Source organism: Podarcis cretensis (genome assembly GCF_951804945.1).
Source record: "Podarcis cretensis genome assembly, chromosome: 1".
NCBI lineage: Eukaryota > Metazoa > Chordata > Lepidosauria > Squamata > Lacertidae > Podarcis > Podarcis cretensis.
Genome location: NC_137170.1, coordinates 50,234,109 through 50,261,795, shown reverse-complemented (window position 1 = coordinate 50,261,795; position 27,687 = coordinate 50,234,109). Strand labels below are relative to the sequence as shown.

Genomic DNA, 27,687 nt, shown 5'->3' with positions numbered 1-27,687 from the left:
TAAATTTCTTGTTTTTGTCCATGCACTAGCTCCACTATAAATTGGAAGGGCTTAAAGATGAACTCAGGAGGAATAGAGGCTACGACTCGAGAGTAACTATTACTGCTCAAAGGAGCTATTTTCCATTCGCAAACTTAGCTTTGCGCTATGGTTTTGGGCTCCTTCTGTTTTTACACTTTGTTGCAGATTCTCTTGACTTCCATTTTTACTACTTCAGTATTGTCTTTACCATCTGCCCTCTTATCTGTGCCCTATGGATCATTTTTATATTTCCATACGTCATTTTCTAGATTGTCTTGTGTTTGTATTTTGTTCTTGTACCTTCTCTCCTTTTGGGTCTGTGTGTTTTAATTATTTTATTTGCATCTTGCCCATTTGTTTTTCCACCAGTTAGAAACAGCACCATTTTTTGCATACCACATATTTGGAATCTGAACCCAACACACACACAGTGCACACATGTACCATTTTCCCTCTTTGGTCCAGAATTGTTTTATGATAGATCCAATATAACAACTTCCTCTGTTATTAGAATTTATATTACTTTGATTCCAATAACCTGGGACGGGAGACCAACTGTGGGCCAAAATGTGGCATCATTATTTTATTTAAAATATAATTGTAATGTTTGGTGGAGACGGGTGGGTTTCTTTTGTTTTTGTTACTTTAAAACATAACATTTTTTTTCAGGGAAGGACAACCATAAGCCACTATAAGTTGCAACATTATTGTCATAATGTATTCCATTGTAATAAATAGAGTTGTGATAAATGATGTAGGCCTCCAACTCATTGTGTAGATATATGTGTTTGGGGCAAGCTGCTGTGGAACAGAAGAAAGAGGTTTATAATTTAATTAAATTTACATTATTAATTAATTCAGATGTCCATTTACTCAAAAAGAATTGCAGGAACAATGATACAGTCCTCCTGCTTTTTCCTCTTAGTAATCTAAATATTAAATGTGCTTCATTTACAGGTAAATCTACAAATGCAATCTGGAATCTGAATTTTAAGATGTTCTTTTTCCTTTCTTCCTCCTTCAGAAGTACCAAATATTTTTGAAGACCCATTGAGTCTTTAGAAGAACATAAGAAAGTTCTACTCCCAGATTCAGAGATCAGTATGTGCACAAATGCCTGCACAGATCTCTTATATGTGTGAATTCTAGGGTGGTTACTTCTCTGTGTGCACCAACAAATTCACATATCCTTTGACACTCTCCATTGAAATGAGACGGGTGGTGTGTCTTATGTTTGTAAATATTTTATTGTTTGGCCCTGGAAGGGAAATCCAGTAAGTATGTCATTGTTCACACAGTACTTAAATCTAACTTACATTCTTTCCCTCCTTGATGCATTATTGAACAGTTAACAAGAATAAAAATATTTGTCCTGTCCTGTCATTCACAGATTTAAGAAAATTACATCTGTAATAGTTGAGATTATAAATATTGTTGAGATTACTAGTATATCATAAACAATTTCATTAGAATTGCGCAAAAGGAATGCTTTCAAATGGTGATCCAAATGTTTTTAGTGGTTGCTAAAATATATTCATGCACTGGTATCCATGCATTATCTGCTCACTCCCAAAGCATTGGTCTTCTGAGCAGCTATTCCAAATATTTCCAGAGCACTTGTGTAAATTCAACAGTGTATGGGCCAGTTTATATATAACACCAAACCATGGTTTTAGCATTACAAGCATGAGCTGTGGGAAGCCTTGGGCTTGCATACTTCTCCATCACACTTTTGACACTCCAGAAGAGATCTGCTTTCACATTATTCCCCTCTATTTTCAAACTCAGTTTTGTAATATATTAATTCATCCTGATTTGTTTAAACCATAGTTAAAATTAACCAGAGTTCTCAGTGTTATGGTAATGGTGTTCTGGTTAGCTTAGAAGTGCAAAGGAGAGGAGAAGGGTGTACAAGCCTGAGGCTTGCAGCGGTTTGTACACATTTTGCTAAACTATGATTTAGCAATATACCCAGGCCAGTCTAGTAAATGAAAGATCAAAACAAGGTGCTTGTTTCATATAGATTCTATATACAGTACTGTAATACATTCTGCCTAGTTGTCCAAAAGTCCCTAATGGCAAATCATATTATAGACTAAGTAGGAGCAGTGTTTACGCTGGTATTTTAAATGTAAAAGACCACCACCAAAGCAGATGGATAATACAGTCGTACCTTGGAAGTTGAATGGAATCCATTCCAGAAATCCATTTGAGTTCCAAAATGTTCGGAAACCAAAGCACAGCTAATGATTGGCTGCAGGAAGCTCCTGCAGTCAATTGGAAGCCACAGAAGCCCCATCGGACATTCGGCTTCCAAAAATAGTTCGCAAACCAGAACAGTCACTTCCGGGGTTGCGGTGTTCAGGAGCCAAAACGTTCGACTTGCAGGGTGTTCAGAATCCAAGGTACAACAGAAGTATCTCTTCAAAGTAGTTTTAAACACCTCAGTATTATTCATATTCTTAGGAAAAATAATTGATACACTTGTGAAATTAAGTTGTAAAAAGTTACCAAAACCCAACAATTTCTTCTCATATTATCTTATTTTTATATCCTAGATAATTGATTAAAATAAGCTTCAAGAATCTTCAATAATATGTTAATATTTTTGTACTACCAGATTTACTCAAACGTAAAAAAAGGTAAAGGTACCCCTGCCCGTACGGGCCAGTCTTGCCAGACTCTAGGGTTGTGCACTCATCTCACTCTATAGGCCGGGAGCCAGCGCTGTCCGCAGACACTTCCAGGTCACGTGGCCAGCGTGACGAAGCTGCTCTGGCGAGCCAGCACCAGCGCAGCACACGGAAACGCCGTTTACCTTCCCGCTATAAAGCGGTACCTATTTATCTACTTGCACTTAGGGGTGCTTTCGAACTGCTAGGTGGGCAGGAGCTGGGACCGAAAGACGGGAGCTCACCCCACCGCAGGGATTCGAACCGCCGACCATGCAATCGGCAAGTCCTAGGCACTGGGTTTTACCCACAGCGCCACCCGCGTCCTTACTCAAATGTAATGCACATTTTTTGGGCCAAATTACGTCCTGAAAATTAGGGTGCGCATTAGATGTGATGGCACATTATATTTGATTGCAAGCTTGAAAAACACCGCTGACATAGCAGATTTTTGGTTTCAAGGTTTTGAAAACAGGTGCGCATTAGATTCACCTAAATACTGTATTTGTGTGATTTGGAGTAAAATGCAAGAATTGGAACTAGGCACCTTTCTATCACAATTTGTAATGAAGCTTGAATTTAAATCTGTCATTAAAGTTAAATATACATCTTGAAATATTATTCTTACTTATTTAACCAAAGTTTGTTCTATTATAGGTTGGTTTATTTTTAATGCCTATGTATGATTAAAACTGTCAACCAATAATTGTATTAAGTATGTATCATGTAACAGATATAAATGGTAAAGTGCAAAAAAGAGAGTAAAGCCTCTATCTCCAGGTCCCAGGAGCTTGCCCATTAAATTTCTATGGTGACTTGTGCCTGTTTGTTCTGCCTCACCAGTTCTGTGCTTGTCTCTACAGGTCCAATCCAGGTGCAGCAGTAAGGAGAATATCCTCAGAGCCAGTAAGTATTGCATACTTGAATGTTTATTAGTAAATGGCAATTCATAGTGTAAGCTGCACATATTCTAAGATTCTTTGCAATCACAATGAGAATAGATAATATAATGCAGAACTGAGATACTCAAGTTTATTTTAAAGCAACCTTTTAGGCCTTCCGTGGCTGCAGAATATGCATAGGTTATGCATGTGGTTAAATAACATTTCCAGTGGTCAGAACTGGAGGGGAGGGAAGGGACATCACAGAAATGTTTCATTGCCGGATTTACCGTGGAAAATATAGTATAGCTGAACAAAAATAAACATTATACAAATACAGAAAAAATAAACATTATTTTCCATCTTACTGTAGCTTTTATTTCATTTTAAAAAATATTTCTTTATTTTACGGTTTATTATTGGTTATATTTTGAATTAGATGTATATGGGGGCACCAAAATCTTTTAGGTGCTTAGGGCACCTAAAGGTCTTAATCCGGCCCTGCCAGCAGTCATGAATAGACACATGCCCTGAACACTTTTAAAGTCTTCCTATGACTAGTATAAGCAAAACCCCTTGACCCATGAGACCCTTCCCCTTCCTCCCCACACGTTCTCGCTAAATCCGTTCTGCTTCAGCCCTCTAGAGCAGATTTACAGAGAGAGGAAACAGGGGACGTCCCATTGCACTAGTGGGCCTTATTCCATGTGCAGAGAGTTAGTTCAATACCGTCCAAAATGTCAGGGTCCTATTAACATCATTGGGACATAAAGGTAAATGATGGTTTATTGTTACTTGCACAAGCCTTAACTACTACCATACCCATCCTCCATGAGGTGATGAGAAGCTTTCACATCTGTTTTCAGTTAAGCACAAGTTACTGTTATGCCTGAACCTGGACTGTGGTTAATCTTAACTATGATTTATTGAAACAAGTCAGGTTCATAAACCATAATTGGAAGTTGGCTTGTTTCACAAACAGTTTTTAAGATCAGCCACTATTTATTCAGACATAATGCTAAACTGTGTGGTTAATTACAAATCAAAGTGAAAGTTTCCAATCTCCTAATAGCCTAGTTGAAGAGTGGGGGAGGGAGTTGACAGGCCCAAGACTTCTTCATTTAATAATAAACCATAATTTATTATTACATCGAGATCCAGCTAGTATCTTTCACCAGTCTAGAAATTGAGAATGTGAGGAAAAGACTATGGGGAGAGCAGTCTTAAGGCTGCAGCCCTTCTTTCCATTTCTCTGCCTGGCTCAGAATTGTGCACCAGCTAAGCACAGACAGAGATGGAAGTATGCTTCATGCTTGACCATACAGTAACATGGGCAAATGTGTAGCCAGAAATATTACTATGAAGGGATCTTTGCAGATAAATGCAAAACAGTGTGTGCATGCTCACTCATGTGCGTACATGTGTGTACATCTAAAAATGCTTTGGGAGGGTATTTTGAAAAAATATTTTATTGCAGTTTTTCAGTTAATCCCAACCCAAGAAAGGAGAAAGGGGGAGCTATATAAACAACAATTTGGCATTGCTTTCCATCCATTGATTGAGCAGAGCAATTCCTTTGGAAAAGTGGGCAAAGGGTTGTATTCAATGTAGTACTAAGTAGCTGTATCTGCACACAGAATGACTTCCACTTGGACAACAGCACTTTCCACCCTCTCCTTCCTTCCACTCCTAAACCTGTTCTGGGGTTTCCCCATTCCTCTTCAGCATACATATTGCTTTGAAGAATATGAGTTACTTTTAGAAGTTAACTTAAATCTGTTAGTATATGCAGCATGGAATCCCACGAGGCTGAAGAAACTTGTAACCGATGTTCCCCTTGACAACAACCATACAGTATAAAAAATTATACAGTGTTTTAAAATAAAATCTGAAGCTGTCTCTTCATGTTGATCTTCCTGATTTTTTTCCTTTCCGACTTTTCAGTCTCTTGAGGTTGGTTAATAATGAATCACTCCTTGAAAGATGGCAAATTACAGGAATCAGATATTATTTGGAGAGTTAATTTCCATGAGTGTTTTCAACTACGCACAGAAGGAAAACCAAATAAATTCAGGCTTTGGTCTTCTTATAACATTTTATTTTATTTTTCGTCTTTTAATTAAAAACAGAATAAAATTGCAAGATAATAAAATAATAATCATAGAAAGCTTAAAAAAGAATGAGTGACTTAAAATATATTCCATGGTGGAATACAAGGTTCATATTTGTAACAAACATACAAATATTCGTGAATGTTACCAATTAAACTCCTATTTAGTGGGAATGTGCCAACCACAAGATTGTTTGGTCAAGCAGAAGCAAAGTTGGTGGCGTGTATTTTATGAGTCAGTTTATCGTGACTTTTTTAAACCATGGATCCATAGAATGAGAAGATGCATCCTTCCACCCTGGAGAGATCACTAGATGAGTGGCAACCAACAGATTTAAAATTAATTGTTGAGAATCAAGGTCAGCATTAGAACTATCAAAATTTGATAAGAGGCATAGCTTAGTGTCTAAGATGACTTGTTTGGTGACAATAATACCAATCTTTGTTACAACTGGCTTCCAGAATTTGTGTACATAGTTACATCCCCACCACGTATGCCAATATGTTCCTCATACCTTACAATCCCACCAGCATAGGAGGGAACCAGATCTTGCAATATGAGCTAGTTGAACCAGGGTTAAAAACCAACAGTGGACCACCTTTAAAAAATTATCTCTAATGTTAGCAGACACAGACCTAAAAGGGCAGGTGGACCAGATCTTAATCCACTGAGAATCATTCAGTTGGCCTATAGGGTCTATCTCCCATATTAATTTCATAGTAGTAAGTGAAGAGAACTGGGATTGTATCAGTAGGGAATATATCACAGAGACCCTGTCTTCCTTGGCACTTGCTGCAGCTAGATGCTCATAAGCTTTCAGGGCTCTTCTTTTATTCTTCAAGTAAATATTTTGCAAGCGTGACAGTAGTTTTGAATTTCATGAGAAATAATTTTAATATCGTGATTGATCCTTTTGTTGCATTTTGTGAAAGTAATGTCCACAAATCAGCATCCATTGAAGGGTGTTTGCCATTAATCTGAAGTATGCTAAACTTAATATCACATAAAGGCTGTTTTGCCCTTGCATTATTAACACAATCAATAAACCTGAACCTGAAGCAAGATGCCAGCTTGAGTAACAGAAAACCTTAGAAAATTAGAGCCTTTTTCCTCTAACCTTAATTAAGTCTCCAACAATTGGCATGATTTGCCACAGAAATATTGCTTAAGTCATAGGAAGAGCTGAATAAAAAGCCAATCATAACAAGCACTATCATAAAAATGAAATGACAAGATAATGTTAATTGCATGTTTAGAGAAACATGACATAGTATTGATTCAAAATGACTCTCCCAAATTAACAACAATTTTGCTTCCAACAGCTTCTGATTTTCTAGATAATAAAGTGACTTAGTGTAATTTGTCTTTGAGGTGGAAATGCTTATTTAATGTCACCTGCATATTAGCACTTCAGAATATGGCATTTCATTGTATGTGAGCATGGGAGAGTTCTTGGAGATATCTGTCTCAGTTCTGTAAAATATTAAGAGAACTTTTAGGAGATAAGCAATGTAAGTGTTCTAACTCATTTGTCTCTTAAACACACTTTGGTGGTCAATAAAATGTCTAATGGATTCTTCAATAGAATAGTCACTTTAACACTGTTTAACATTACCAGTTCTGCTGATTAAATGCTGTATTCCCAGTTGTGTCTGGGTTGGGTTTTTTTAGTGTGGTACTTTATAAATCAACAGATCTAAACTGATGTGCACTTTTAAATGATGTTTTCATTTCACAACTGGATGTAGTCAAGAATTTATTCCTATTCAAATGTTGCTCATGCTTAGGACATAAGTGTAGAGCAGGAGCAGGGCCATGCTTTTAGCCCTACCCTCACATTGCTTTCCCCACCCTCAACAGCCCATGTGGTACAGAGTTTTGTAAAATGGAAGCTCAACACATGAACTCCTGCTCACAGGTTAGGGACTCATAGTGATTGGGACACAATCACAATTAAGTTTCCCAATCTTGCGGAACCCCGACTCGTGAACAGGAGATTGCATGTTGTGCTTTCCTTTCAACCATGTACAACCTGGCAGTTGTTGGGAAAGATACAGCCTTAAGGCTGGGCTCCACACTCTGCACATTTAGGCCCTATGTGAGAGTACTGTATGCTGTACAGTCGTACCTTGGAAGTTGAGCGGAATCTGTTAGACTTCCAGAACGTTTGGAATCCAAAGCGTGGCTTCTGATTGACTGCGGTAAGCTCCAGCAGCCAATCAGAAGCCACAGAAGCCACATCAGACGTTCGGGTTCCAAAGAACGTTTGCAAACCAGAACACTCACTTCCGGGTTTGCAGCATTCAGGATCCAAGGTATGACTGCATTGTTGGCAAGCAACTGTTAAGGGGCAGCAAAATGTTTATATCACAGTGTTACCTTCCTGAGAAAATACCATGTTTCTTTTCCCCCTAACATACATCTTCATCTTCTGCAGGTCATAGTGCTGTAGACATTACAAAGGTGGCAAGAAGACACCGTATGTCTCCATTTCCATTAACATCTATGGACAAAGCCTTCATCACAGTGCTGGAGATGACCCCAGTGCTTGGAACAGAAATAATAAATTATCGAGGTATTTCATATAACCTCAAACATCCAGAAAGTAAGGAAGGGGAGCATTGTTGAATTTTTATTTACTTGCTTTTTGTGTAGTGCATAGCTCTTTAGGGTTCGGCACATTTTATATACAAGAGCCAAGTTCTCACATCACACTAATCCATTGGTAACATAACCCAAGGTTAACCAACGAAACAAATCATGGCTTTTTGTGATTTGTTCATGGTTAATAAATAATGTTTAAGCTATAGGACAGGGTTTAGAAAATTTAGTAAACCATGGTCTAATAAATCATGGCTTAGCTGCATTACCTGCAAAGCAGACCCCTGTCTTGGTAATCTTTACAACAATTATTTAGTTGGAGTGGATGTGTTACTATCCCCATTTTGCATATGAGGGGGCTGAATTTGAGAGAATGGTTTGCCTACAGCTTAGAATTGCTGCAGTTTGGTCATGGGAACCCTGCTTCACTGTTTAGTCTCTTGAATCTCAAGTAGAGATTAATATCATGATGACAAAAGTATGAAAATATCAGAAATACTGGCTAATAAAAATGTACATATTTCATTGTAACTATATGATACTGTTGTGTGTGGATAGCCCCAGTCAGAAGCAAATTAGTGACATGTAGCAGAAGTGAACCACAATTGTTATAAGGCCTTAAACTATAGCAAAAAGGCCTATTTTGCCACTTCCATTGCATCCTCAAGTACCCATCCGACAGAACTTTTCCAAGTAATACAAGGTTACTTTCATCTGCCATGGTTAACCCAGTATTTGAGCCTTCAGAGACCTACTGTGTGAAATTTGCAGGGATTTTTGAAGGGAAGAAATCACCTGTCTTCATGTGGACTTGAATGACACACGTCTGTTGAGGTGTCTGATATACCATCATATACAATTTTCTTCTGTTAGTTTCAGTTATTGATGCTGAAGATGTAGACAAGACACTTGTAGCTCTGCGGCCTACTACATGCTGTGTTGACCCACATCAATCCTGGCTGGTTTGTGTCAGCTGTGGAGGGTTGACTGGGTGAATCGAGGGGTTGGTGACAACTTTATTACATGATGATGTGTACACCACTGCCTTGAAGGACATAGTGGTGCAGCCCGTCACAAAAAAAGTCTGTGCTAACTACCTCCCAGGCACCAGTAAACCATTTTTGGGCAAGGTGTTTGAGAAGGTGGCAGCAGTTAGGATATAAACTAGGGGGGAAATGCTCATCATGAATGCTGCTGTTCTGCTCACAGCTAAGAATAGCATGTGGTATACAGTATTCTCTTTTCTGAATAAGGCCCCCCCCCCCGGCAATTCATAGCTTTCTGAGGATAGAATACAGTTGGGGAGGTTTGTTCACCCTCTTGCACTCCTTGAACAAAGGATGGATAAGTAAATAAGAGGTTGACGTATTTACTCTTCTGTTATCTGTCCTTGCTCTCACTATCTCCATATTAATTGTAATGTAAATTGATGGCTGGCTGAATCTAATCTTTTACCTCTGTTCCAGACTGAATTTCTCTAGTCACTAATTATCATTGACATAAATTGAAAGCTGCTTTTATGCCAGGAAACTGTGGCCCTCCAGATGTTACTGGACCACAACTCCAATCATCCCTAATCATCGGCCATGCTGGCTGGGGCTGAGGACACTTGGAGTCCAACAATATCTGGAGGACCACGCAGTAGCAGTATTAGCAATATTGTGCTCATATGAACTTAGTTTGTCATTGGAACTGTTTTGCAGTCAATGTTTGCTAACAAAGATTTTGCCTCTCTCATATTAGATGGAATGGGCAGAGTCCTTGCCCAAGATGTTTATGCAAAAGACAACCTACCACCCTTCCCAGCTTCAGTAAAAGACGGCTATGCTGTCAGAGGTAAATACTCATGGTTTTGACCCTGAAATAATGTTTTTGAGAGTTCAGCTTTACACTAGATTGCTTTACATGTTCAGTGGTGCCCTTTATGAAATTGATTCAGGTTAGTTACAGAACAAACACAAATAGTCTTTACATGTTTTTCATGCATACCTTTAAAAGTAACTTTATTTGAAACATTGAGCTGTGTTCTACTCAATATTGTTCTTTGGGGGCTTTTTTAATTAGCACCCAGGGTGAAGGAACATGAAGGAGAAGGGAGAGATATCTGAGAGCTGTCCCCTCTTCTGACCTTTTTCCAGCCAACAGAATGTGGGATACACAGTCAGCCCTCTCAACTGCTAGTGCTGTTGTTCAACACCAATAAATCTTGGATAATCCAGAATCTTATAATGGAAAAGGAGTCCTGCTTGGTGTGCATCAGTAATAAAAACAGGGGGAGAGATGTGGAACAACTTGATAAACTCTTCACTTAAAAAAAAATAAAAATCTATAGCAATCATAATTGCCAAGTGGATTTGGAGTTGGAGGAAGAGTTATGAAGTAAAGAACAATAGTAATAATCCTATTAATGTCTGTTTAAGCAACAATTGTAATTATCTTCTTGCTGTATTGTTAACAGCTGCTGATGGACCTGGGGATCGTTTCATCATTGGGGAATCCCAAGCTGGTGAACAAGTGAGTGCACTATATTTTAATTTTCCTTTATTAATAAAGTGTTTTTCCCCTAGTATGATATGATGTACACATTTCACTGCTTTTAAAAAGAAAGTATAATTTGTGATGATTCTATAGACAGCCTAGTTTGTAGAGCATGTCAGCCACTAGCTGCCAATTAGTTACCATGCTAGGCTGAAGGGGCTAATACTGGTATACACAGCTCTATAAAGCTTGGGTCCAGGATACCTAAAAGAGTGCCATACACCCTACAAGCTCACTGTGTTATAGAGAAGGTATCCCACAGATACCATCCGATCAGCAGGTCCATTCCATACCATGTCAAAAGCAGGTCTCTATTGATTTTATGTATGTGCTGCTGTTGCTTTAAACTGTTTTATATAAATATGATTTTTAAATTGTTTTTATATATGCAGTTTGCTTTAATGGTCTTTATGTGAATAGAGCTAATCAAAATTTGATAAGAAAATATGTCACTAATAGACTTTTTTTCATTCCAAGTTATTTCTGCATAATTTAGTTCCTCTTGGGACCTCTTGTTCCTTTAAAAAATTAAAATTACATTCCCTGTTATTTTTCAGCCAACTCAAACTGTAATGCCTGGTCAGGTAATGAGAGTTACAACTGGTGCTCCAATACCCTGTGGTGCTGACGCTGTGGTGCAGGTGGAAGACACAGAACTCATCAGGGAATCAGATGATGTGAGTGAGAACGTTAAAAATCCTTGTTCCTGCTGCATACAGCAGCATGACTCCAGAGAATCACTCAGCAGTCCGTAATCAAATAAGTGTGGCTATACATAGAAATACACATTTGAAACAAATAATAGTTTGTGCAATTTTGCAATCTCTGTTCTTGCTTTTGTTTGCATTGAATTTTTATCATTAATTTTGCCTTGATTGGATTGAGGCAGGTAATGACTAGGACTCATGAGAGCAGGATGAGGGACTACTGGAAGACAGGGGACTGAGGCATTTCATTTATCCTATATTACATAGGTCTCAAAAGTGCTATTTAAAGCTTTAGCGATTGCATGCTTAAGAGATCCCTCCAGAATCCTTAAAAATCTACCCATTGTTGTTGTTGTTGTTGTTTGAATTTATATACCACCCTATACCTGGGGGTCTCAGGGCAGTTCACAGATTTTACCACATGTAGATGTGTTTTAAATGATTTATTAATCAATTACAGTGGTACCTTGGGTTACAGACACTTCAGGTTACAGACGTTTCAGCTTACAGACTCCGCTAACCCAGAAATAGCACCTTGGGTTAAGAACTTTGCTTCAGGATGAGAACAGAAATTGCACGGCGGCGGGAGTGGGAGGCCCCATTAGCTAAAGTGGTGCCTCAGGTTAAGAACAGTTTCAGGTTAAGAACGGAAATCCAGAACGAATTAAGTTCTTAACCCGAGGTACCATTGTAGTAAGAGTATTTTTATTATTATTATTTTTTAAAGCTAATTGGTTCTCAACCCGTCTGTCAGTTTATCACTAGGCGAAGGAAAGGTATATCCTTCCCCACACATCCATTTTCCCACTAACATCATAGGGTCATCAGGCTGGGCTCTAGTTCCATCTGGCAGATGAAGACAGAAGAAAAACTAGGCAGCTCCCATTTCAGTTTCAGAACTAAGGACTTCAGATAAATGGAGACACATTTTGCTCCTTTAATCCCACCCCTATACTGGGCAAGAAAACAATGCCATCTGCATTGTCCAGATGGATACGTGCCTGCATAGCAATGGCAGTTCACTCTGCTGGGGAAGGAGCTGCCTCAGTGGCCTTCTTTACCCTTGCAGGGGTATGCAGGATGGATACCTGAGCTTCCAGCACATTTATAAGGCACTATAAAATTGATGTTTTCACCTAATCAGAAGCAGCAGGCCCTCCCACAGTATTGGCGCATATTGTTGCAGTTAGGACCTACCATAATTGGGAAAGCTTTTGTATATCCCACACAATGAAACTATGATGTCAGTGGGGAAATGTACAATGGGTACCTGAAGGATATTTTTACATTGACTGCATAGGGTCCACACCTTAGTATGGACTGCAACATGATGTTTTGATGTTTTTACAGCCCAGTTGGCAGCAGCTCTTCTTAAATTCTAGTAAATTAGAGTTAGGGAAATAGGCAGCTAGGTTGTTTCCTTTAATGTATGTGCGTGACCTCGATGGCTGTTCAGGCTTGGATAATCCACAAAACTGAAATGGGAGCTGCCGACTTCCCAAGAGTTTTATCCTACCGTTGTCCAACAGGTGGAGCAAGAGCTCCACCTGATGACCCTGTGATGTCAATGCAAAACTACCCTTTGGTGTGTACCAATTAAGCTTTTTCCTTTATGTTTCATGATTACTGAGCTGGCATGTAAACTGTTATTAGTTTCAATATTAGTTTCAATAAGTAAAGGTAAAGGACCCCTGGACAGTTAAATCCAGTCAAAGGCAACTATGGGGTTGTGGCACTCATCTCGCTTCAGGCCGAGTGAGCCGGCATTTGTCCACAGACAGCTTTCTGGGTCATGTGGCCAGCATGACGAAACTGATTCTGGTGCAATGGGACACTGTGACAGAAGCCAGAGGCACAGAAATGCCGTTTCAATACACCCCAGCTCTTCTTAATATTCTGAATCAAATGAAGAAGGCACAATGGGAAATTAATCACTTTTTCCAGCACAATAGACTCCAAACTACAGTAGGATTTTAACATTCTCTAGAACACGTTTTTAAAACAATACAGGCAACCCCCCAGTTTACATGCGAGTCGCATTCTGGGTCACTGGGTGTGACGGTGCATAAGCCTGTTACACCCCTGCCCCACTCCTGTTCCACACCCTTTTCTGGCCACTTACGGGTTGCTGTGATGCGTGCAGTCGCAGTCGTGCATAAGTTGGACACACGTAACTCTGACATTGCCTGTATGTTTGAATTATATGAGCTTAAATGTGATATGTTGAGTTTCATTCATACCCAATGAAGGCTGATAAGAGACAGTACCTTATTTAACTTTAACACATATGAAGAAAGCTTGTTTTTTTTTTATTGCAGGGCACTGAAGAACTTGAGGTGCGCATTCTGGTGCAGGCTCGACCAGGCCAAGATATCAGGTCAGCGAATTACATGTTTTCACAACTGCATACTGCTTTTGAAAACTAAAATAGCAGTTTAATATGTTTCTAGCATAAATAGCTTTTGAAATTTTATAAGTTTTATCAGCCCTACTTGGTGTTTGGTCAGATAACTTGAATCCATTTTTTTTCCTTTTCTGATGCATTTCTAGACCTATAGGACATGACATTAAAAGAGGTGAATGTGTGCTGGCCAAGGGAACCCATATGGGTCCATCAGAGATAGGTCTCCTAGCAACTGTTGGAGTAACAGAAGTTGAAGTTAACAAGTTTCCAGTGGTTGCAGTAATGTCCACAGGGAATGAAGTAAGGAAAAATCTGCTAACCAAACTTCTACAAGCGTGGCAGTTGTATTTTGACTAAAGCTGCCAGCACCTTTTTATGGACTGTTTCCAATGTTAATGATGATTTTCTGCCAAAAACTATTATTTTTATGCCTGATTTCACAGGAAGATTCTGTAAATGTGCTATATTTACTTTATATGTATGCACTTAATGCAAAAGTAAAAAATTAACCACTATTACCCAAATGTTTAAAACCAAACATAAACTTACATGGATTGCAAAATAAAGAGGTGGGACATTGGTTGAGAAAGCGACGCTGACCAGGAAGAGATGTAATTCAGTGTTCAATAGAAGAAATGCTACAGCTATACACCTATGGTCAAAGGTGGAAATTCCCAACAAAAAGCAGAGGTTGGGTGCTAGAGATTTGAAGTAGAAGGAGACAAAGGGGATGGGGAAAGGGTGATACAGTTCATGGTTTGGAGAAGGCCTGATACAAAGCAGTGTTTATACCAAACATACAGAATACTTGTGATTAAAAGATTCAGACTTCCCCCTTCTTCCCACATCCCCACTACCAAGATTTCTCTTCCCTCTCCTTGGTTTCACTACCAGCAACATCTTGGTCTTAACAAGGTAGCAACTCAATGAATAGTTCAGAGCAGAGAGAAACAAAGTTTGTTATTAGCTTGCCATGGGTTGTTTGGAAGAAATAAACCACAAATGCTGATTCATACACAGTGTTCAATAAGTCCAATAGTAATGGGCACATTCTGCGATAGAGAATTTTATTGTTGCGAGCAAAGTACCGTAATTTAATTATATTTCTAAATAGTTACTTGGTTTCAAACAGCTCCATTTGAGATACTGGCAACATAATCCTTATCCTGAATACATAAAGCATACTTCCCAACAAAATGAATATTACAGACTAAATTTACTATCATTTTATGATCTGAATAGAAAGTCAAATATAATTATTATTATTATTATTATTATTATTATTATTATTATTATTATTATTTATTTATATCACACCCATCTGGCTGGGTTTCCCCAGCCACTCTAGGTGGCTTCCAGAAGAATATTAAAATACAATGATTCATCCAGTATTAAAAGCTTCCCTAAACAGGGCTGTCTTCAGATGTCTTCTAAAAGTCTGATAGTTATTTATTTATTTGACATCTGATGGGAGGACGTTCCACGGGGGGGGGGGGGCGCCACTACGAAGAAGGCCCTCTGCCTGGTTCCCTGTAACTTCACTTCTCGCAGTGAGGGAACCACCAGAAGGCCCTTGGCGCTGGACCTCAGGCTGAACAATGGGGGTGGAGACGCTCCTTCAGGTATACTGGGACAAGGCCATTTAGGGCTTTAAAGGTCAGCACCAACACTTTGAATTGTGCTCGGAAACATACTGGGAGCCAATGTAGGTCTTTTAGTGTTACATGGTCTCAGTGGCCACTCCCAGTCACCAGTCTACCTGCCATGTTCTGGATTAGTTGTAGTTTCCGGTCACCTTCAAAGGTAGCCCCATGTAGAGCGTGTTGCAGTAGTCCAATATCAAAACATCTACATCTGTTTTATGTTTTATTCGCTGTGAAGGTGAATATTCAGGTATTTTGATTCTGGTTTTATAGCTATTGAATCCTGAAGATGACCTACTACCAGGAAAGATTAGAGACAGTAATCGTTCAACTCTTCTAGCAACAATTCAAGAACATGGGTACCCAACAATCAACTTGGGGATTGTGGGAGATAAGTATGTACTACATGTTTATTACTCTTTGACTTATTTTCCATACAGTGGTTATTTTAAAATATCTGACAATGTCGTATTTTGTCCTTGGAAGCAATATTGATTTCCTGTAGAGAAAAATACATTCCTCTCTGACTAGGGAGTTCAACAACTTGGAGCTTTAGCTTTTTGTGGGTTCAGACTTTTTTTCTTACCACTCTGGGTTTTCCAAACTTATTTCTTTTTAAGCAAGAGCAGAAAGTTCTTTCCATTGATTAAAAAAACACTATTTTTCACCAACAATCCCACACTGTGTGTGATTGGTCCAGTGCTGGACTTACATATTTTGCCATAGGGGACAAAGGTCTACATTGCCACCCACCTCTCCCACATGGTGAACGGGAATGTGGTTGACTTCAATGAACTGGGATGCTAAGTTAGGTTCAAGCCTGTAAGGGATGGAAGGTTCAGGAGATGGGGGGGGGGTACCGGTAAGGTGGGTGGGGGCATGCATGCACAGGCACATCTAAGAGCCAAGGATGGGGTGGATTGGGACGACATAGATTCACTGGCACATTTGAGAGAGATGCAAAAATTTGTGGAGGGATATGCAGATGATCATCAGTAAAGTAGAGAGAATGTCATTGTGTGATAGATTCACATAGAAATGTACTGAGGGATGGGGAAAGAGAAGCAGATTCATAGATATACCAGCTAGGACATGGGGAGACCAGCAGGGTTCAAATCTTCAATGAAGTCAGATGGGTGACCTGACCGATCCCACAGGGTTGTTGTGAGGATAAAATGAGAAGGGGGAGAACCATGAATGCCACCTTGAGCTCCTTGGATGAAAGGTGAGATATATGTGTGGTGAATAAATAAATACAATTCATGAGACAGGGAGAAAGAAAAGATGAAGGAAAGAAAGAAAGAGTAAGAAAAGGCCAAAAAGTTGAAGTCCTAAGGATGTTAGAGAATGGCCATAGCCAGAAGCATACCTAGGGATTGGCAAAACTGTCCCCCACCAGATGCATAGGCTGGGGGGCGGAAAACACCCCATAAATCTGTGTCAAGTTTTCTGTGTAAGGTGATGAGTTTAGACAAGAGCTGGGAGCTGAGTGGCAAGAGAAATGGCAAGGCGATATGATGGTAGACCAATGAAGAATATGGTGCTTGTGTGTGTGATGATGCAGTGCTGCTGTCACGGCAAGATCAAACGCGAAATGTTTTAAAAATGTATTTGTTTGTTCTTCCATTTATATCCCACCTTCTCCTAGGATCTCAAGGTGGGGTATGTAGTTCTCCTCCTCCCCATTTATGCTCAAATTCTGTGAAATAGGTTAGTCCAAGAACAGTGACTAGCCCAAGGTCAGTCAGCTTCATGGCTGAGAGAGAGTTTGAGCCTTGGTCTCCCACACTATAACCACTAAGCCTATTCTAGGTAGAAAACAGAAAATGTAAACAGGTGTAAATATTCATCAAGTTATAATCAGACCAATCATTTATATACAGTCATGGGGAAAAGAAAGTGCACCCTCTTTGAATTCTGTGGTTTTACATATCAGGACATAATAGCAATCATAATAGCAAATGCAACCTCAGCTGAACAACAACACATGACATACTACACCGTGCCATGCTTTGTTGTTGTTGTTGTTGTTTAGTCATGTCTGACTCTTCGTGACCCCATGGACCAGAGCACGCCAGGCACTGTCTCCTGCAGTTTGGTCAGACTCATGTTTGTAGCTTCGAGAACACTGTCCAACCATCTCGTCCTCTGTCGTCACCTTCTCCTTCTGCCCCTCCATCTTTCCCAACATCCGGGTCTTTCCCAGGGAGTCTTCTCTTCTCATGAGGTGGCCAAAGTATTGGAGCCTCAGCTTCATGATCTGTCCTTCCAGTGAGCACTCAGGGCTGATTTCCTTAAGAATGGATGCGTTTGATCTTCTTGCAGTCCATGGGACTCTCAAGAGTCTCCTCCAGCACCATAATTCAAAAGCATCAATTCTTCGGCGATCAGCCTTCTTTATGGTCCAGCTCTCACTTCCATACATCACTACTGGGAAAACCATAGCTTTAATTATACAGACCTTTGTTGGCAAGGTGATGTCTCTGCTTTTTAAGATGCTGTCTGGGGTGTCATGCTTTATATAACAAAAATAAAACCAAGATAAATCATGTGTGAAAAACTAAGTATAGTCGTACCTTTGTTGACAAACACCTTGCGACTCGAACATTTTGGCTCCCGAACGCTGGAAACCCAGAAGTGAGTGTTCCAGTTTGTGAACGTTCTTTTGAACCCGAACGTCCGTTTCAGCTGTCCGCATTGTATCTGGGGCCAATCAGAAGCCACGCCTTGATTTGCGAATGTTTTGGAAGTTGAATGGACTTCTGGAACAGATTCTGTTCATCAACCAAGGTACGGCTGTACACCCTTACTGTTTCCATGGGAATTAAGAGGCCAAGTAGCAGGCAGGGGTTGCTAATAAAATGTCCTTGCTTAATTGATCACCAGCAAGTGTGGCCATCTCTATAAAAGCTGACATTTTAGCAGTTTGCTGGTCTGGCGCATTCAGATGTGTTTTAACACAATGCCAAGGAAATGACAACACAATGCTCTTAGAGAAGCAAGTGCTGCTGTCCATGAAATTGGGAAGGGTTCTAAGGTCATCTCCAACCAATTTTAAGTCCATCATTCTACAGTGATAAAGATTATTCAAAAGTGGAAAACATTCAAGACAGTTGCCAATTTTCTCAGGAGTTCAATGTTCATAGAAATTGGAAAGGAAAAAAAACATCTCAGGGTGAGTGGGCCAAAATTCCTCCACAACGATGTGGGAGACGGATAAAGTCCTACATAAAACAATTACTTCAAGTTATTGCTGCTAAAGGTAGTTCAACAAGCTATTGAATCATAAGGTGTACTTAGTTTTTCACATATGGCATTTCCAATTTGGCTTTATTTCTGTTAAATAAATCATGACACGGTGTAGTATGTCATGTGTTGTTGTTCATCTGAGGTTGCATTTACCTAATTTTAAGACCTGCTAAGGAACAAATGATTGTTATTATATCTTCATATGTAAAACCACAGAATTCAAAGAGGGTGTACTTTCTTTTTCCCATGATTGTATTTACTTCATTAATTTTTGTTGTTGCATTTTTTAAAATTACTTGTATTTCATTTGTTTTGAAGTAAGCTTTCATTACAGAAAAGTCAGACCTGCATTGCAGCATGTTTAGTTGAAAAAGTACATGCCATTTTCAACGTTACTTCTCAGGGAGCATCTGAAAATCTAGAAGGATTTCTGAATACTTATTATAGATTTGTGTCTCCTGAACATAATCTGTCATTATTGTATACCTTTGTTTATTGATTGTTTACATTTGAAAGTGTGTTCTCATCTGAGCTCTTAAATGCAATAGTTTCCACAGCTTGAGTTTTTCCTGATTATTTGGTCTGCTTTCAGTCAATAATGACTAATGTAAGAACAATCTGTCTAGACATGTCACTGAATATAAAATATGGCATTCCAACGTATTCCTTAATACTGAAATTCAAAGAAACCCTGTTTATTAGTTATGGCAGGTGATGACTCATCAGATATTTTTTCACATGATAGTTAACTATATTTATACTAATTATTCAGTCTCCATAATGACCCACTTACACATTAAGCTTTCAACTGTGGAAATATTTGGGCGGGGGGGGGACTATTGTTATTTGTTTGTTTGTTTGTTTGTTTGTTATATTCCAAGTGTTTCAAGAAAACTTCTGGTTTGGGGAATGACATCCAGGGACTATTCATAATATGGTTTTAAATCACTTTATTGGCTGACTTTCAGAAAGGTAGATAGGAATTAAACATGTGTCTCTCTTGGATACATGATGACAGTTGTCATCAGTGAGATAAACAGAATGTTCTGACAAATCTATATTTGTATTTGTAATAGGATTATCATTGCCTAAGATTAAACAGTTTAAACAATTAGTATCAAACTAAAGGTCTCACCAATACAAGCACTACAAAATTATCTCTTATTTTTAGATATGCTGAATGAGTGCTAAGTATTATACCCATAAGCCTTAAGTCTATAAGGCTTGGGAGTAAATAGCATTGAACATGGTGACATCTTTTGAAACTTCCTTAGGGGGGCAGGCCTTAAGCAGCTCTTGGAATGTTAAGAGTTTATAACCAATAAAACTTTATTATTATTATTATCATCATCATCATCATCATCATCATCATCATCCCAGCCTATCACTATAAATCTCTCTTATATGTTTGGTGAATAAGTTGGCACACATAAAGTTGAATACATTTATCATAGACAAGATTCTTTATAAATCACCCTTATTTTTTTAAAGAAGATCAGCAATTGTTTCTAAGGCTGTGATCTTAAGCACACTTCTTGAGTAAGCATCTTTTGGGTTGGGCCACGAGTCCACAATTGTAGAATCCCTTATCTTCAAAATCAGATTATCCCATATCAACCACATCTTGGTATATTTATGCCATTAAAATCATTAACTCCATTTTGAATGTTTTGTTATTGAAAATAAAATCTATTAAAAATAAATCTCTGTATTAAGACAGTGGCCCAGTTTCCATGTCGATCATGCTTAATAGTTGTTATGAAATGTACAGTTTCCACACTAGCCTGAAATTCTCACATGCAAGGAATCTTTTGACATTGAGACAAGCAGCTATTGCATTAAGCTAATCTGTTAGGTGCTGGTTATAAATAAAAAAAGGATAAGTTTTAGCAGTAAAATACGTAAAAGTCTTGTATTCTCCTTTAGTTTATTCTTTTTTATCATGAATATATCAGTCTCTAGACATTTGGAAATTCAAAATACAATATTGAATAAGTTATCTGCATGAAATACAAGTCGCCACTGTTTCCAGCTGTTTAGTGACTTCTGAGAGCATGACACAGGACACTAATTTTGTCTTTTTGCTAAACTTGACCTCTTTATATGGTGTAGTGTAATTACATCCAAAGCATTAAATTATTTTGGAGGATGGTTAACATGAAGCACTTCATTTGTATCTGAAACAAGTGCTTGAAGCAAACAGTTGAAAGTGCTTATTTCAGAATGTGAAAACAGAAAATAATTTCAACTTTTATTATTTATTTTGATTTTATCAATAAGAGTACTTCTGTATTGTTAATTGTCCGTGCCACTGAAAGTAAACAGTTCCGTCAAGAGCCACAAGCTAGAGATTCAACTAGCAGGCAGTCAACTGCCTCCCTAGCTTTCTCCATTAGTATATGCCTTTCTCAAGCTCACTGAGCCTGTATATCTGAATCACTTAAAATATGATTGAGAGTTGTTCCCAACAAACACATCTCTTTCCTTATTAATCACAAACACCATATGCAGGCAACCACAGGACCCTTGGCTGCAAATGCTTCTTTCCCCTCATCTCTTGCTGCAAAATATCACGGCCCGATATCAGTATAAGGGCAATCTTGGCTGCATCGGGATCGCTAGGAAGTAGAGGCTTTAATGTCCTCACTGCCACAAGGAATCCCAGTGCAGTTTTGCATCTCCCAGACCTCTGTGTACCCCATGGCTCCTCTGATAGGTTTTCTCACTCTCCTACATTACCTCCTCTCCTGAACCATAATCTCACCAGTTGCTTTCTGTTCCACGAACACTGGCTGGAGAGAGTGGAGGAATGACTTGTAGGGATCAAGAAGGGCCATCTTGAAGCTTGAGAGGGGAAAGGAGTAAGGAAGTTGGTAAAAAGCTTTGGGCTTGCACAGTATTTCCTCCCCACAAGCTCTCGGGTTTCCTCACATGGACTCTGGTTTGCAGTTGTCTGCTATGCCTCCCCTCCCCTTCCCTAGATAAAGCAATGAAGGCAAAGAGGTCGTATTCAGAATTTTCTTTTTATTGAAACTCTGAGAAAATGTAGTATTAAACTGTTATTATTAATTCCAATAGCTGGAGCAGCCCTGAAAGCTTCTCTATCTATTTTAAGGGGAAGAGCCATGACTCAAAGCAGTGCTGTGGCTCAATGATAGAGTGTTGGCTTTACACGTGGAAGATCTCAGGTTTAATCTGCAGAAGCTCCAAGTAGGCCTGGGAGAGACCCCCCAGTCTGAAACACTGGAGAGCTGCTGTCATTCAGTGTAGACAAAGTTAAGCTTTTGCAAGCTGTGAAATTGCTGAAGTGGCAGAAGCTGTTTAGAGACAGAACTCCTAATAATTTTAAAAAGTGAAGCAGGAAAAGCTTCAACATTCAGAATGCCACTTACAAGAAGAGAGAGAGGCAGAAGGAGGGGAAGAGGTGGGATAAAGAAGGAGAACTTCAGGGTCCTTGCTTACTGTGGATATTCTTAAGAAGATGATGACAGAACTAACAAAGTTTATTAACAGAAAAATAGAGGCTTTAGAGGAAAAAATAGATTAAAAATTGACAAGATTAAAAGGAGTAAATGAAATGATGAATGAAACTAAACAAGCAATGGTTGAAATGGGAAATGGGATCAAAAATGACATAGTGGATCTAAATGACAAAGGACTGAGAAATGAAACTATGGCAGGGCTGAGAGATGAAACTATGGCAAAGGTAGAAGGAACATCTGATGAAATGGAAGAACCTACTATACAAGTGTATGGAGAAATGAAGCAACTAAATGATAAAGATGAAATTCTGAAAAACAAAAATGAAGTTATATGGATAAGATAAGGTTGGAAAAAAAGTAAATACGACAGGAAGTAGAAATTGGATACAGAACATAGTCCAGACCAATGGATATGGAATACTGTATCAATGTATGTTCACAGTGGAGAGACTCCTATGGCCTCAGAATGGGAAAGAGTTACCATTATTTAATATGGAGGCATGGTTGCTGCAATTGTTGGAGGCCAAGGTGATACTGTTAATTAGAGAAAAACTATTGCTGACATTTATCAATATTAATTGGGAACCTGTTTTGGACATTTTGCATGAAAAGGAGGATAAACACGTGACATTTGGGTTTGAAGATTGGAAAAATACTAGATCATGGAAAATGGAATAGTTAGATGTTGTTGTGGAGTGAAAGTTTTGAATAATTCTTTTTATGTAACTGACAGAAGGAAAATCAGAAGCCCTTTTCTTTTCTCTTTCTTTCTTTTCTATTTTCTCTATTCTTCTTTCATTCTTTCTTCCCCCCATTTAATTTGTTGTATCAAAAAAGTCTGCCAACCTAGCAGTTCGAAAGCACCTCCAGGTGCAAGTAGATAAATAGGGACCGCTTACCAGCGGGAAGGTAAACGGCGTTTCCGTGTGCGGCTCTGGCTCGCCAGAGCAGCGATGTCACGCTGGCCACGTGACCCGGAAGTGTCTCCGGACAGCGCTGGCCCCTGGCCTCTTAAGTGAGATGGGCGCACAACCCCAGAGTCTGTCAAGACTGGCCCGTATGGGCAGGGGTACCTTTACCTTTACCTTATCAAAAAAGTTAATTTAAAAAAAAAATATGCATAAAAAATAACTCAGTATAAGGCAGCTTCCTATGTTTCTGTGATAAGAGCATCGCTTCCCATTCCTTGTAAGAGGGTGGGGATGTTTTAGCACACAGCCCAAACAGATTACCCCTAAGGCAATAGAGCCCTCTAAGGAAAATGGTTGCCCACCATACTGAGTGTAGAATTCTAACTTTCACCTCCCATAATACTCATTAAATCATTTTCTTTAATATTCCACTGCTACATAGCCTATAGATATAGATATATAGAGTCTGTTTATTTAATACCTTTATATATTGGCTTTATTCTAAAACACTCAAAGTAGTATGCCATTAAAAATAATAGCTTACACTGTAAGACACATAAAAGAAAAAGGAAAGGAATAGGCAAATACACAAATGCAGGCACCAGTTCTTAATTATTAAGTCCCCTTCCCATTTTTAGATGATGATTGTAAGTATTTTCTAAAAGTTATTCCCTGCTAAACTGGGGGCCGGGGGGCAGGGAATGACCTCTTCTGATGCAGCCTGGTAGATTGGCTGTGGATGGAGACAATGTTGGGAGCTGAGGAGTCAAATGTTGCCAATGGATGGGACTTCAGTTACCTTTTTCCTCTGATTAAGCCATTTGATGATACAGTTATATAAATGATCACACAAATGAAATGTTAGTTGTTTTAGCCCTTTGGTGAGTTTGAAACGATGGTGGGCATGGGCAACCCATCCCATTTTGCCACCTGAAGAAAACAGGATGTTGCTGCCTCCAGCTCCCCTCATGTGCCGAAGCTGGAGTTCTGCTGCTACCACCACTTCTCCTCATTTTTCTGGTGCTGGGGGTGAGGGAGTAGGCTCCAGCACTACCTATGATGCCTCCCCACCCCCACCCCATTGCCAGAGAGGTGAAGAAAGGCAGTCGCAGCAGCGAGAGCTCACTGCTTCTCACTGCTTTTAGTGGCAGTGGCAGCCAGCAGGCACAGCAGTGGGGTATGCCATCTCAGGATCATGACACCTGATGCAATCGCCTTGGTGTGTCTAACAGTAACTCCAGCTCTGACAGTGAAATGCTTAATATTTATTACGTCTCCAAAAGACTTGTAGAAAAGGGTGAAGATAGAAATGTGGGAGAGGTGATATTTGAACATCTGCCCTATTTGCTCTGAATTTTTCTCCTTGTGTAGAATTGCTTGGAGTCTTTGTTTCCGTTCCTTCATCTTAGACTAAACTGATAGTAGCAACTGAGTTCTGATAAGCAAGTTAATTTTTCTAGATTTAGACACTGACCTTGGTTTGGTATTATAGACTCCTGCCATGTTCTCTGTAGGCCTCATGTGCACTATTACCATAGTGTAAAATGGCTAATTAAGGGGATCTCTTGCTCCAGGTTTGAGGCAAAATCTTCAAAGTGAAATTGATTGATGTATTAAATTGTAAGAATCATTGCATTTTCAAATATTAATATAACAAATATGGGGAAAGTGACTTGCAGTAATTGAGAGATTCAGCTGGGTAAAAAGATTAGTGGAGAAGAGAACACTGTACGAGTGATCCATGGAGTACATTATGATCTATAGAGAATTGAGTTGGAACAAGACTGTGATAATTCAGTCCCCAGTGCTGAATCCTGTCATGCCATATTGCTTAATTTTGACTTCATATTAACTGTATATTTCAGAGTGATGATATAATGAGAAGGCTAACAGAGATGGTTGCCAGTTTTAATGAACAAGTGACAGAAAAAAATTCATAAGGGATCAATAAAGCATAGTCTAGCAAAGAGAGGTATTAAAATGAAGGTCAAGTAAAACTCTACTGGAAATTCAGTTAAAACAGTCTCCTTAAATGCTCATTGGATTATTGGATGAGGACTTTTGAGGTGTTTCATTTTAATTGGTACCATTAAGATTGTAAACTTGTGCCTGGGCTACCTGACTGCTGGTAGAGAGTCAGGATTGAAATGACATCACTATATACGGAGAGAGAGAGAGAGAGAGAGAGAGAGAGAGAGAGAGAGAGAGAGATTTCTATATCAGCCTTCACCAAAATGATCACAGGACAGTTTGAAAAAAAAAAAAGCAAAATACATAATGAACAAAAACATTAAAATCATTATCTTAAATTATATAAATAACATAGTTAGCAACAGCATAAAAATGACTTAGCCCATGTCTCTAAAAGTTTGACAAAAAAATGTTGACTATCTCCCATGCTGGCATACTGGACTCAGGTGGGATTAGCTCAAGGCAGCTGCCTCACCAGAACTTTCATAGGTGGTATTCCCAGAAGCAGCTTCAGTTTTAAGTTCCTGGCCAGGGCAAGACTCACTTCCATAGAGAGATTGTTTCAGAGACATGGAGCCACCCCTAAGAAGGTATTTCCATGCCCCCTGCACTATATGTCTCATTTAATGAAGGGATCACCAGGAGACCCCCTCCTGCTGATCTTAACGTGCAGGCAGATTGCTATGGGAGAAGGCATTCACTCAGATATTTGGGTCACAGGCCATTCACAGCTTTAAATGTCAACATAAACAGCTTGTATTGGATACAGACACTGGATATTGGCTATTGACAACCAATGTACTGTAGATGTTTGAGGATAGAAGCTATATGCTAATGGTTCACTGCTTCAACCAACACCCTAGCTACTGTATTCTACTGTAGTTGCAACTTCCAGATTGTCTTCAAGGGCAATCCTACATAAAGTGCACTGCAGTAATCCATCCTAGAGGTTACTAGAGTATGGATAACTATAGCCACACTATACCTTTCCAGAGAAAGCCGTACTAGATTCTTTCAGACTGAAAGAACCTTGTGAACCTTTCTGAAAGTAGCACTCCTTTCCTACCTATGGATTTGCTCCACACAGAAAAACAGCATGTCATGGAGAAAGCTAGGTGAAAACCTTTTTTCCTCATATTTAATTTTCTACAGAAAGGAAGTAATTTGTTACAGAGGAGCATGCAATCATGTGAGCCCCCACCTATAGTCAAAAGTTATCCAGTCCAGAAACAGATTTTACCATTTTTATGCAATTGGCCCTAATAAAAGAAAGTATGCAATCAAGATGTTCTGTACTGCTGATGAAGTTTTCCAAGCAGATTCTACCAAGTATTGAGCATTAATTTTTGGATTTTTTTTAATATCACTTATATAATCAGTTAGTAATCAATCTCTTCATTAAGTGATTGGCATCCCGTTAGTTTTAAAGTGGTGAAAAACAAAGTGTTACTTCCAGAAGGACTCGTAAGACTTTTCCAGTTTAAAATAATCTAATATTTCTGTGATGATGTCATTGTATCAGTTTGTTTTAAATATATTTATACTGCTGGCTTTGTTATGCTGCAAATTAGTTACAAAATTGATCTGCCATCTGCTGCATAGTAATTTTGTCTACAGATTAAGGGTAGAACAGTGGAGCAATTAGATGTTTGCGATGCTTCTTGGATTGGCAAAGGTAACAGAGTTCATAACAGATTCAGAAGCATTTTAGGCACAGGCATAGCACAGTGAGCTCAGTACAGTCATGCCTCGGGTTACTGACACTTCAGGCTGTGCGTTTTCGGGTTGCGCACCGCGCTGAACCCGAAAATACCGGAACAGGTTACTTCTGGGTTTCAGCGCTCACACATGTTCAGAAGCACTAAATTGCACTTTGCGCATGCACAAAAGCGCCAAATCGCAACCCGCACGTGCACAGACGCAGCGCTGCGGGTTGTGAATGATGGAGGAGGAGGAGGGAGGAGGAGGAGGAGTTTGGATTTGATATCCCGCCTTTCACTCCCTTTAAGGAGTCTCAAAGCGGCTCACATTCTCCTTTCCCTTCCTCCCCCACAACAAACACTCTGTGAGGTGAGTGAGGCTGAGAGACTTCAGAGAAGTGTGACTGGCCCAAGGTCACCCAGCAGTTGCATGCGGAGTAGCGGAGACTCGAACCCAGTTCCCCAGATTACGAGACTACCGCTCTTAACCACTACACCACACTTGCTCTCACACTTGATGCAGGTTGCGAACGTGCCTCCCGCACAGATCACGTTCGCAACCCGAGCGTCCACTGTACTTTGCTTCCTTATATCGGTATGATGAAAGCAATGATTTCTAATTATCCAGAGAAAGCTTTGTTCTGTGCATAGTTCCATAAAACACACATATTCCTTATAGAGCATATGTTATTGTCAACAGTATCTTAAATAAAAAGATAGAGAGCCTGATATGTAAATCATTATCATTCTCCTCTTATTATCTGTCACAAGAATTGTATTCTGTTGAATAATCACT

The 27,687-nt window shown here is 39.3% G+C and overlaps 1 protein-coding gene across 21 annotated transcripts in view; it reads left to right on the top strand.

Annotated features, from left to right (window-relative positions):
• Positions 1 to 27,687, top strand: part of GPHN (gephyrin) — a 234,508-nt gene that overhangs the window by 192,871 nt on the left and 13,950 nt on the right. For 11 of the 21 annotated variants that reach the window (XM_079951134.1, XM_079951141.1, XM_079951139.1 and 8 more), the window contains 8 exons: positions 3,557 to 3,599; positions 8,123 to 8,260; positions 10,030 to 10,122; positions 10,745 to 10,800; positions 11,382 to 11,501; positions 13,850 to 13,908; positions 14,082 to 14,235; positions 15,852 to 15,973. In XM_079951134.1, coding sequence (XP_079807260.1) covers positions 3,557 to 3,599; positions 8,123 to 8,260; positions 10,030 to 10,122; positions 10,745 to 10,800; positions 11,382 to 11,501; positions 13,850 to 13,908; positions 14,082 to 14,235; positions 15,852 to 15,973 — 785 coding nt within the window. Of the gene's footprint in view, positions 1 to 29; positions 93 to 3,556; positions 3,600 to 8,122; positions 8,291 to 10,029; positions 10,123 to 10,744; positions 10,801 to 11,381; positions 11,502 to 13,849; positions 13,909 to 14,081; positions 14,236 to 15,851; positions 15,974 to 27,687 lie in introns of all 21 variants that reach the window. The other 10 variants (XM_079951142.1, XM_079951123.1, XM_079951126.1 and 7 more) reach the window with 2 other exon arrangements.